We start from the raw sequence: 13,372 nt of genomic DNA on the forward strand, positions 1-13,372 counted from the left end.
TATTTATACTTATTTTTTCCCCTAAAACCTATCACCAGGTATATACTTTTTGTTTGCTAATTTATATTATTCCTTTATTATTTATCATTGGGAGTCTCATTGTCAACATCCTATAATTTTAGCCCAGAATACAGTCAATTATTGTTTAATAGTTAATTTATGTCTGACTCTTTTGCAATCTCATGGACTATAGCCTGCCAGGCTCCTCTATCCATGGGATTTCCCAGACAAGAATACTGGAGTGGGTTGCCATTCCTTCTTCAGGGGATCTTCCTGACCCAGGTATTGAACTCTCATCTATTGCATTGGCAGGTGGATTCTTTAACACTGAGCCACCTGAGAAGGCCAAGAGACAGTATTCAACATAAATTCCTCAAATGTATGAGAGAATTTTGCATTTAAACTGTGTAATAAGAGTACCTGTTGGTGGAAAACCTGCCTATGGGAATTTCTATTCATTGTTGTCACAGCTTCCCTGGTGGCTCAGACCATAAAGAGTCTGCCTGCAATGCAGGAGACCAGGGTTCAATCCCTGAGTCAGGAAGGTCCCCTGGAAAAGGGAATGGTAACCCACTCCAGTATCCTTGCCTGAAGGATCCCATGGATGGAGGAGACTGGTGGGCTGTAGTCCATGGGGTCGCAAAGAGTCAGATATGACTGAGCAACTGAACTGAAATGAATTGATAACACTTATGATGTCACAGAAGGCCATTTAAAATGACTGAATATAATTTACAGCATTTCACTATGCTAAGGTGTATATGTGTAAAAATTAGTCATTTTTCTTTCTGTCCTAGTAGTGATCACTACCACATGGTACCAGGCAACAATACACAAATTTCAGAATTTGTTCTTCTGGGATTCTCAAAGGAACCAGAATTTCAGCTCCTTATATTTGGCCTTTTCCTATCCATGTACCTGATCACTGTGTTTGGAAATCTGCTCATCATCCTGGCTATCATCTCAGATTCCCACCTCCACACCCCCATGTACTTCTTCCTCTCCAACCTGTCCTTTGTAGACATCTGCTTCACCTCCACCACTATTCCAAAGATGCTGCTGAATATAATAACTCAAACCAAAGTCATTACCTACGAAGACTGCCTCACCCAGATGTATTTTTTCCTACTGTTTGTACAGTTGGACAATTTTCTTCTGACTGTGATGTCCTATGACCGCTTCATAGCCATCTGCCACCCCCTGCACTACACAGTCATCATGAACCCTGTTCTCTGTGGACTGCTGGTGCTGATATCATGGCTAATAGGTGCCTTGAATTCCTTGTTACAAAGCTTACTGGCATTACGACTGTCTTTCTGTACCATCTTGGAAATCCCCCACTTTTTCTGTGAATTCAAAGATGTGATCCAACTTGCCTGTTCTAATACCTTTCTCAATAATGTGATGATGTATTTTGCAATTGGGCTGTTTGGTGGTGGTCCATTCACTGGGATATGTTACTCTTACTCTAAGATAGTTTTCTCCATATGTGGAATCTCATCAGCTCGAGGGAAGTATAAAGCCTTTTCCACCTGTGCATCTCACCTCTCAGTCGTCTCCTTGTTTTATTGTACAGGCTTAGGAGTGTACCTTAGCTCTGCTGTTACCCATGGCTCACACTCAAGTGCAACAGCCTCTGTGATGTACACAGTGGTCACACCCATGCTGAACCCCTTCATCTACAGTCTGAGAAACAAAGACATAAAGAGATTTCTAAGAAGATTCTTTGGGATAGCAGCTGTAAAAGGGCCAATTGTCCTGGGGCTGAAGAAGTGTCAGTTATTACAGCACTCAAAGCATTAGAGGCAGAAATTGTGATTCTTGATCAGATTGCAGAAAGAGCTCTTATTCCTTACATTTATTTCCTGGTCTTTCTATTTCTTTGATTTCAACTTCTCCATATAATTTAAGTAAGTCACTTGATTAAGCTTTCTATTCTGTCTGGTATATGGATACCTTTCCTTTCTTCTCTAAGTTTCTTATTTTTTTCTGAAATTGGATAAGGAATATTTGAAAATTTCCATTTACTTCATGGGAAAATTTTTGTTCCTCATTTTTTCCCTTTAAATGAGAGCTATCTTCCCAAGTAATTTTTTTTAAATTTTCCATAAAGAATTGTCTTGAGTTGTATCACTCACATAGAAAGACCACACTTAGCAGCTAGAGTAACCTATATAATTCCATTGCAGAGTGAAATCCAAATCAGTTTGTTATTTTGAGTCTCTCATTTTTTGTCTATATCATAACCTTATTTCCATGATATTTTGGTAATATCAACTTTATTCATACTATTGAGTTTTATAACTGCTCTTCTGGGGTTATATGCTGCTTGTTCAACCCGTGTCCCTAGTATCTACCATGCTGTTGCTGCTAAGTCGCTTCGGTCGTGTCCAACTCTGTGTGACCCCATAGACAGCAGCCCACCAGGCTCCCCCATCCCTGGGATTCTCCAGGCAAGAACACTGGAGTGGCTTGCCATTTCCTTCTCCAATGCATGAAAGTGAAAAGTGAAAGTGAAGTCGCTCAGGTTGTCTACTTGAAAGTTATACAGTCGTGTCTGACTCCTAGAGACCCCATGGACTGCAGTCTACCAGGCTCCTCCGTCCATGAGATTTTCCAGGCAAGAGTACTGGAGTGGGGTGCCATTGCCTTCTCCGAGTATCTATCATAGTCACCTATTAAAAATCATCATCAAATGTGTATCTCCCAGTAAAATCTATATTGAAATGCAAATGTGAATAAACAGACTGACCTAATATGGTCTTTGTGCTCCAAAATCACTTCTAATGGTGACTACAGCAATGATATTAAAAGACTCTTGCTCCTTGGAAGAAAAGTTATGAAAAATCTAGACAGCATATTACAAAACAGAGACATTACTTTGCCAACAAAGGTGCAAATAGTCAAAGCTATGGTTTTTTCAGTAGTTTTGTATGGATGTGAGAGTTGAACCATAAAGTCAAGCACTAAAGAACTGATGCTTTCAAACTGTGGTGTTGGATAGGACTCTTGAGAGTCCCTTAACTGCAAGGAGATCAAGCCAGTCAATCCTAAAAGAAACCAACCCTGAATATTCACTGGAAGAACTGATGCTGAAGCTGAAGCTCTAATACTTTGGTAAACTCATGTGAAGAGCAGAGTCATTGGAAAAGATCCTGATGCTGGGAAAGATTGAAGGCAGAAGAAGGGGATGACAGGATAAGATGGTTGGATGGCATCACCAACTCAACGGACATGAGCTTGAGCAAACGCTGGTATATGGTGAAGGACCGGGAAGCCTGGCCTGCCGCAGTCCATGGGGTCACAGAGTCAGACATAACATCAACTGAACAACAGCAACAGTATGGTCCTATTGTCACAGATAACCTTAAATATGTCATAGCAAATTTTCAACCTTACATGTAAAAAATTTCTATCTATATATATCTACTCATTGAAAAGTGGAAAATTGGTGTCTGAGAGAGGGAGTCTATACATTGGAGTTAGTTATTGGTTCGTGTGTTTTATAATTGTTTTCCTGGATCACTCAACTTTGACTTTAAAATTTCCTGTCCTGATTACAGTTATGACTCCTCTGTTGCTCTGAACGAAGGATCTTCACTTTTCTAAATTTCATCATAACCACTAAAGAATCATGAGCAGTGAATGAACAATATCAAGCTGAATGATTTCATATGTCCTTCCTCCTCAGGAACCTTCATTCTTCAGGATCAAAGGATGACTCACAAGCAAGCTGAAATTTCTCCTAGTCATGTGATTCCAGATCACCATTTACTTTGGCACAATGTGCATATCCTTCCAACCATTCCAAGTTTCTTAGAACAAGTTCCTCATTAAGGAGAAACCAATGAACCAATTGATAATCTAGTTATCTGAAACAAGTTTAAATAATAATCATGAATATTGTCCCCAAATCAAGATGTATGCCAAAAATAAAAAGCAGTGGGTTTTTATGCGTGCTCTCATTACTGTTTGCTTTGTTGTTTCAGTTAGCTATTGCTGCATAACATCCTATATCATATAGTTTATTACAATGCCTTTCTTATCAAGTGAAATTAAATAGCTGGAGGTGCTCTGATCACTATTCAAATGCTCATAAGTCCATATAGCTGAGTACAACATTGTGTACATTGTGTATCATCCTATCATCCCAATGTGCTCACTCCATACCTGTGTGCTCACCTCACATCAATAAATTCAAGAATAGTAGATTTTCAACAAATCCCCAAGGGATGAACCATGCTACATGTATCTATATTAGATACTGGTGTGTCCCACATGTATCATCTTGATTCTTTCCATATATAAAATTTCTCAGCCCAACTACAAACTGCCAGCTTCTGTAATTATTTGCCCAAGAGCTTTATTTGACAATCAACTTTTCCTGGTCTGTCAACTTGCATGACTATCTAGTAGTTGCAGTGAAATAATACCCCCTGCAATGTACTTCTTCTCATACAGCAAGTCCATACCTGACCTCTAGAAATTGATTAATATTTTATGCAAAAACATAAATTATTACATTTTTGCTGCTCCTGTTAGTCTTTTCCAGGCAAGTTGTTTCTCACATCCTCATTCATGACTCTCACTGAGGGTGTCTGTCTTTCTTTATGTTTCAAGTTAGCTAGTTTCTCTGGCATCATGCCTCCTCTGAGGTGGAACAGGTCAATGCCATGTGCAACGTTTGGTCTTCTGATTTCTCCCACAAAAAAAGTGAAAGCATATGAGTGAGAGTCAAGCGTCCCCAGCTGTGCAGGAGACTCAGTGACTACATGTCCATCCAGAAAACTGACATAACCTTCATGACAAGGGGGTAGAGAGAGACTGGAATAACAGCAGCCGGGACTCTTGAAGGGAATCATAGATAAGCAGATTCTAACAACTGCTTCATGAATTCTATCAGGAAATGTTCTAAAACTGTTGATGGTTGTAGATATCTAAGAATGTGCTAAAAAAATTGAATTGTACATTTAAAATTGGCAAATTGGATGGCATGTGAATCATACCTCAATAAAGCTAATTTTAAAAGTTAAAAAATCTTTAAAGAAGGAAAAAGGAAACTATAGTCCAATATATTGGATGAATATACATTAAAAATTTCTAAACAAGATATTGTAAACCAAGTTCTATGGAGCATTAAATGGATCATAACCAAGGATCACATGGGGTTAATCTCTGGGACACAAGTGTGGTTCAACAAAAGCATATCAATCAATGTAATACACCATATGAATGGAATTAAAGGTAAACATCATATGTTAATAACCATAGATGCAGAAGAATAATTTGACAAAATTCAACATTCTTTCGTGATAAAAATTCTACCAAAGTCAATGTAGAAGGAATGAACCTCAACAGTAAAATGACCATATATGAAAAGCCCATAGATGACACTATACTGACTGGTAAAAAATTGAAAACATATTCTTTAAGATCAGACACAAGACAAGAGGGTCCACTCTTACAACTTCTATTCAACATAGTCCTGAAAGTTCTCATTAGAGTACCTAGGAAAGAAAATAAAGGCATCCTAATTGAAAGGAAAAACATTAATTTTTCTGCGTGAAGAAGATAAATCTTTATATCTATCTATCTATCTATCTATATGAAAACCTTAAGTCTCCATCAAAAAACATTATAACATGTAAACAAATTCAGTAAGTTTGCAGGATAGAAAATCAATATGTAAAAATCAATTATGTCTATATACATTAACAATGAACAATCTAGAAAAGAAAACTCTCAATTACAATAGCATCAAAAAGAATGTAAAAATATTCAGAAATCAATTTAACCAAGAGGTCAAATTCCTATACACTAAACCATTTTTAAGACTTTCATGAAAGAAGTGGAAGTAGGCACAAATAAATGGAGCAATATCATATGTTCTTGGATCAGAAGAATTAATATGTATAAATGGTAGACAACAAATTAAATAATTACTTTTCCTATATTAATGTCTCAAGGACATCGCAATCTAAAGCACATTTACATTTATGCAATGAGAAAATCTTTATCATCTAAAAAGTGTGAATATCCCCAAATTGAATTTAAATTTCCTCTTCTACTTAAGAGGAGATTACAACACAGTATGTCTTTCCCCAGGGGAAGCTAAATGAATACACTCAGAAATGTAATCTCAGTTTCTTGAACACAATTTTATTGGCTAAATGTCTATGGTGTTGGTGGTGGTTTAGTCGATAAGTCGTGTCTGACTCTTCATGACCCTACGGACTGTAGGCTTCTCTGTCGATTGGATTCTCCAGACAAGAATACTGGAGTGGGTTGCCATTTCCTTCTCCACCTGATCTTCCTGGACCAGGGACTGAACTGGTATCTTCTACATTGTAGGTAGATTACCGACTGAACAACCAGTGAAGTTGAATAAATATCTATAGCCAGTTCCTAATGCAAATGTAAAATTACCACACTAATGATTTAAACAAACACATTTATGCTCCTACAATTCTGGAGGTCAAAAGACTGAATGAGTCTCATTGGGCAAAGTCAAAATGATTGTGGTACTGGATTTCTTCTGGAAGCTATAAGGAAGAACATATCTACTTTCCTATTCGGAGTAAATATTACAGAGGGAAAAAATCCAAATATATACCTTACAATTAATAAACATTTCAATGTGAGGTACTAAATGACAATTCTTAACTTGTGATATAATTATGAAATTCCAAATGATTTTGAACAATGTGGCATGAAACTGAGGTGTGCAGAGCTCAAGGTTTGTACCAAAGGAATAAAGTTATCCTCCTTGACCTTGTTAAAGAGAAGAGCAATTTTCTCTAGCCATCAGGGGCTGTGTCTCTACTACAAAATACTTTATAGTCTCAAGGAATCTAATCTATGCAAGTATGTAATGTAGTCTTAAATTTGGAGAAAATCTTAAGTCAGGTTTGAGATGAGGTGCTGGAAGGTTAGACTGAATAATTCAGAATGTCCACAAGGAAGAACTATGATAATAAGCTGTGGATTCTCTTGACTCTAACCTGGTCTCTTGGAAACCCAGAGTCTCCAAGACATTCCCTTCCGTCTTCAGACTAGTGTCCCACTGGGAAATCATGTGCTTAGGCTTTGGAGTAACAAGACAGAAATGTGCTGATGAGCAGACAAGGGGAGCTATAAATATCTCCTCTGCTGTATCCCTCAGCCTGTACAACCTTGGACTGCATGGGGCATGGTAGTTGCTCTTGGAGTCCTAAGTATGGCTGGGAGACTCTTGTCACCCTCCTTCCTGCTGTCTTTTGAGGAGCCAGAGTGTCAGTCTCCATCATTAACCATCCAGGAGGAGTTTGGAGTTCCCCTCAGTGACCTTCCTCTCAGAGTTCCCAACCAGGTGAGTTAGCAAGTCCAAGAGGTACTGCAGAAAAGGATCAGAGAAAATCAAATCCAAGAACATATCCTTGAGGTCACCTGATAGCCGCTTGCTGGGCCCAATGCTAAGATATTGCTAGTTGTTTGCTTTTCTGATTAACTAATTAATACATTTATTTATCATGCTGAAAAGGGATGTGAGCATGCACCTTCACAGGGGTGACTGTTGACTATTAAGTGAAGGTAACCCATTAGAGTCAAGAACGGCTGGTGTATAGTGCTTCTAGTAAAAGCAGGACTTATCTAAGGGGTTTTGGAAAAAAAGAAAGTAAATAAAAATCATTTGGTGTGGAGGTAGTCCGATGAATTGTGGGTATTTCTTTTTTTTTTTTAATTTTTAAGATGGGCTACTTTTGAAACATTTCTATATTTGTAAGAAAGATCCAGACCAATGTATTGTTTGCAAATATTACTTTGTAATAAAAGTTCATGATACATTAATGTTACATTATCTCTTTTTCACTCTGGGTATTCAGATTAAAAATATCTTTGAGAATTAAAAAGCAGTATGCTAAATAGCTTTATTTTGCATTTATTTTCCTGTGAAGCTGAATACTATTTATGGATTACTTTTTCATTTGTATTCTCTATTATAGTCTATACAAAATCTTTACATTTGTGTAGGAAGGGTTGGAGAATTTTTATTCTTGTTTTTTATTACATTGTCCCAAATAAGGAACTGGAGTTTTTCAACCAAATCTCTGTTTAAGACTGAGTTCTTTTATGAATGTACAGGTGTATATGTAAGGGATTGTGAGTGTTTATTCATAGTATGTGGTCAAATATATCACTCAGTCTATTCTGTTTTCTCCATATTTTTCTTTACTGAAAAATTGAGCTGTCACTTTAGTATTCTTAAAGATCTTTGATAGAAACAAAAATGAAAGTGAATATTCTTCTGTATGTGTGGAAGCGTGCTCAGTCACTAGGTCATCTCTGACTCTTTACGACCCTATGAACTGTAGCCCTCCAGGCTCCTCTGTCTATGGATTATCCTGACAAGAATATTGAAGTGGGTTGCCATGCTCTCCTTCAGGGAATCTTCCCAAACAAAGGATCAAATCCTCATCTCCTGTGTCTCTTGCATTGCATAAACTTATATGAATCAGTATATTCTTATATAGGATGAAAATAAAACTAGGCACTGCACTGCTTCTTCCATGAGTTTAAAAGACCTTCCCTTATATCCTTACACTGCACTGCTTCTTCTATGAGTTTAAAAGACCTTCCCTTATATCCTTACATTTCCAAGTCATTGGAAATTTAATCTGTAGCCAGAGACCCATGATGTTACTGTCAAATTTTTATCATATAATTTTGCTGTATAAGTTAGTTTTGGATTGTCATTCAATTTTGCTTCATATGGTTGATTCAGTTCAGTTCAGTTCAGTCACTCAGGTCGTGTCTGACTCTTTGCAACCCCATGAACTGCAGCATGCCAGGCCTCCCTGTACATCACCAACTCCTGGAGTCCACCCAAACCCATGCCCATTGAGTTGGTGATGCCATCCAACCATCTCGTCCTCTGTTGTCCCCTACTCCTCCTGCCTTCAATTTTTCCCAGTATCAGGGTCTTTTCAAATGAGTCAGCTCTTTGCATCAGGTGGCCACAGTATTGGAGTTTCAGCTTCAGTATCAGTCCTTCCAATGAATATTCAGGACTGATTTCCTTTAGGATGAACTGGTTGGATCTCCTTGCAGTCCAAGGGACTCTCAAGAATCTTCTCCAACACCACAGTTCAAAAGCATCGATTCTTTGGTGCTCAGCTTTCTTTATAGTCCAGCTCTCACATCCATACATGACCACTGAAAAAACCATAGCCTTGACTAGTCGGACCTTTGTTGACAAAGTAATGTCTCTGCTTTTCAATATGCTGTCTAGGTTGGTCATAACTTTCCTTCCAAAGAGTAAATGTCTTTTAATTTCATGGCTGCAATCACCATCTGCAGTGATTTTGGAGCCCAGAAAAATAAAGTCAGCCACTGTTTCCACTGTTTCCCCATCTATTTCCCATGAAGTGATGGGACCAGATGCCATGATCTTAGTCTTCTGAATGTTGAGCTTTAAGCTAACTTTTTTCACTCTCTTCTTTCACTTTCATCAAGAGGTTCTTTAGTTCTTCACTTTTTGCCAAAAGGGTGGTGTCATCTGAATATCTGAGGTTATTCTCCCAGCAATCTTGATTCCAGCCTGTGCTCTTTCAGCCCAGCATTTTTCATGATGTACTCTGCATATAAGTTAAATAAGCAGGGTGACAATATACAGCCTGATGTACTCCTTTTCCTATTTGGAACCAGTCTGTTGTTCCATGTCCAGTGCTAACTGTTGCTTCCTGACCTGCATAGAAACCACTAATTCTAGTCTAATTGAATTCTTACTGACACTCTCTACATTATAAATTCTTTTTAAACTTCTTTTCCTGTAGATATATAATCTATATATAATGTATATATTTGCATATATATTCATATACTTGTATTTCAATAAATAAATAGAATTATGTGCATGTCATATGCACTCTTTATTTTTTAATGCTGTCTTGTTTCTTCTTTGTGTCCACTGTTCCTTCTTACTCATTAAAACCTCATGGACTTGCCTCCAGTCCACCAGTGTTTTGCTCATTCACTATTTCAATGTCTGCCTAATATTCGATGCTATGGCTGTGCTACTCACATTTTGAAAACTCCTGGATGTTTCACTCCTGGACACTCTTTCACACTTCCTTTCATCATTTTCCCCTTTGCACATTCATCTTGCAGCGTTAGCTTCGGATTTATTGCTTAAACACTTGCATCAAGCAGCTTTCTCTTTGCCCTGTCATTCACAGGACTGAACATGGAGACTCATCACCACTGGCAACCATTCTTTTGCAAATAGGAAGGTGAGGCTAATCTTTTTGCGTGTATTGTCAACCACCTCAGGAAGATAAATACCACTCTTCCCATTATTTGGGTAAACATGTAAAAATATAGAATGATTAAATTGCCTTTTATAAATAGATACTACGTGGTAGATCCAAGATTTGATGAAATTTTCCTAATTTTAAAAGGATGTGTCTAATACAATTTAGAAGTGTATTTTACCATTTCCCTTTAAAATCCTTTCACTATTTTTGTATATTGTGCATTTCCATTTGCAAGTTCTGGGTTTATTCTCTTCACGGATTTTTCTATGGGATGTTGAATTGATAGGATGACTTGTTATCATAAAGATGTAACTCTTTTTTTTTTTTTTCAATCTGGAGATGTATATACATATATTCCCTTGCGGCTCAGACAGCAAAGAATCTGCCCCGAGTGCAGGAGACGCAGGTTTGATCCCTGGGTCAGGAAGATCCTCCCTTGGAGAAGGGAATGGCTACCCTTTCCAGTACTTTTGTCTGGAAACTGCCACGGACAGAGGAGCCTGGCAGGCTACAATCCATAAGGTCACAAAGAGTCAGACATGATTGAGAGACTAACATATATATATAATATGTATATATGTTCAGTTCAGTTCAGTCGCTCAGTCGTGTCCGACTCTTTGCGACCCCATGAATCGCAGCATGCCAGGCCTCCCTGTTCGTCACCAACTCCTGAAGTTCACCCAGACTCAAGTCCATCGAGTCAGTGATGCCATCCAGCCATCTCATCCTCTGTCGTCCCCTTCTCCTCCTGCCCCCAATCTCTCCCAGCATCAGAGTCTTTTCCAATAAGTCAACTCTTCGCATGAGGTGGCCAAAATACTGGAGTTTCAGCTTTAGCATCATTCCTTCCAAAGAAATCCCAGGGCTGATGTCCTTCAGAATGGACTGGTTGGATCTCCTTGCAGTCCAAGGGACTCTCAAGAGTCTTCTCCAACACCACAGTTCAAAAGCATCAATTCTTCGGTGTTCAGCCTTCTTCACAGTCCAACTCTCACATCCATACATGACCACAGGAAAAACCATAGCCTTGACTAGACAAACTTTTGTATGTGTATATATATATGCATGTATATATATTATATACATATATTTGCTTTATTAGTTATTCTGAGCCTCAAGCAGATGTACAGAGAGCAAGGAACAATACACTGGATGATGTTTTCCCCATGTTTTGAAGTTTTAGTAATAGCACAAAAGTCACTTTATTTTTCAGCATCCTCTGACACAATCCTTTATCGTCCTCCCTCTTACATTCCCCTGAACACTGGCTTACTTTTGAGCTTAAATATCTAGAAAAAGATCTTCAGTATCATTGCAGGTTCTTTTACCTACAGGACATGTACATGACCTGATAAACTCTTGTCATCTATTGTGTCTTCCTTGAATTCTGTTTTCAAACATCATCTAGTTAGCAGATTAACTGAACTCTCAATGAAAAATAAGTGCCATCCACTCACTTTTATACCTGCATCTTTCCTTTATTCATAGCACCTAACACCACCCAGCATGGTATATATTTGCTTACAGTCTTTCTCTGTAATGGGACTATAGGGATTTTTGAAAGGCAAAGTCTAGGACAAAAACTCACAGACAAAGAAGTCATAGAGACCCATGTAACAGGATGAATCCCATAGAAAATATATATATTGGCAACTCACTCCAGTGTTCTTGCCTGAAAAGCTCCATGGACAGAGGAGCCTGGTGGCCTCCAGTACATGGGAGTTGCAAAGAGTGGAACACAGCTGAGCCAATTAGTATGCATGTACACACACACACACACACACATATGTAGCTTAACCTCAAAATATTAATTGTAAAATTCCACCTATTTTAGTAATGGCTATTTGTATGAAAATTAGTCATATATATATATATATTTTTTTTTTCCTTTGCTAGTTGTCACATCAATCTTATGGACCTAGTAATAATACACAGATTTCAGAATTTCTACTTCTGGGATTATCAAATGAACCAGAACTGCAGCCTCTCATATTTGGACTTTTCCTCTTCATGTACCTGATCACTGTGTTTGGAAACCTGCTCATCATCCTGGCTGTCAGCTCAGACTTCCACCTCCATACCCCCATGTACTTCTTCCTCTCCAACCTGTCCTTTGCAGACATTTGTTTCACCTCCACCATCATCCCAAAGATGCTGTGGAACATCCAGACTCACAGCAAAGTCATAACCTTCGAAGGCTGCATCATCCAGATGTATTTTTTCTTACTGTTTGGGGGATTGGATGTCTTCCTCCTGACCATGATGGCCTATGATCGATATATGGCCATCTGTCACCCTCTACACTACATGGTCATCATGAAACCCCGGCTCTGTGGTCTCCTGGTTCTGTCATCTTTTATTATGAGTTTCCTATATGCCCTGATGCAAAGCTTAATGGTGGTACAGTTGTCCTTCTGTACAAAGCAGGTAATCCCCCACTTTTTCTGTGAAGCCAACTTGATGATCAAACTTGCCTGTTCTGACACCTTCATCTGTGACATGGTGGTATATTTTGTATCAGTGGTGCTGGGTGGTGGTTCCCTTGGTGCTATTCTTTACTCTTACTCTAAGATAATTGCCTGCATAAATGGAATCTCATCAGCTCAGGGGAAGTATAAAGCATTTTCCACCTGTGCATCTCATCTCTCAATTGTCTCCTTATTTTCTTGTTCAGTCCTGGGAGTGTACCTTACCTCTGCTGATACTCACAGCTCACACTCAAGTGTGATCGCCTCGGTGATGTACAGTGTGGTCACACCCATGCTGAATCCCTTCATGTACAGTCTCAGGAATAAAGACATTAAAAAAGCTCTGAAAATATTTGGGAAGGAAACTAATAAAGAGTTAATTGTCCTGGGGCTGAAGAACTGCCACTGATTGCAGGGCTTAAAACTCAGAGCCATAAATGGTGAATTTTTAAAATTTCATTTTGAAGTAGAAGTTGCTCTTTCTATTTATTTCTGGAATTTTTATTTCTTTGGCTTCCATTTATCTATATAAGTTAACTCACTTTATTAAGCTTTCTTCTCTCTGTGATACTGAGAGTTTCCCCCTTTGTTGTCTTCCTATTATTCTTAATT

General features: G+C 38.3%; 1 protein-coding gene across 1 annotated transcript; it reads left to right on the forward strand.

The window, feature by feature from the left end:
- The first annotated feature begins 813 nt into the window (after positions 1 to 813).
- On the forward strand, positions 814 to 13,169 carry LOC113896398 (olfactory receptor 7A17-like). The gene is made up of 3 exons (XM_027548596.1): positions 814 to 1,310; positions 10,672 to 10,683; positions 12,215 to 13,169. The coding sequence occupies exons 1-3, from the start codon at positions 814 to 816 to the stop codon at positions 13,167 to 13,169; spliced, it is 1,464 nt and encodes a 487-aa protein (XP_027404397.1).
- The last annotated feature ends 203 nt before the right edge of the window (positions 13,170 to 13,372 follow it).

This window comes from Bos indicus x Bos taurus, chromosome 7, assembly GCF_003369695.1.
Source record: "Bos indicus x Bos taurus breed Angus x Brahman F1 hybrid chromosome 7, Bos_hybrid_MaternalHap_v2.0, whole genome shotgun sequence".
Classification (NCBI taxonomy): Eukaryota; Metazoa; Chordata; class Mammalia; order Artiodactyla; family Bovidae; genus Bos; species Bos indicus x Bos taurus.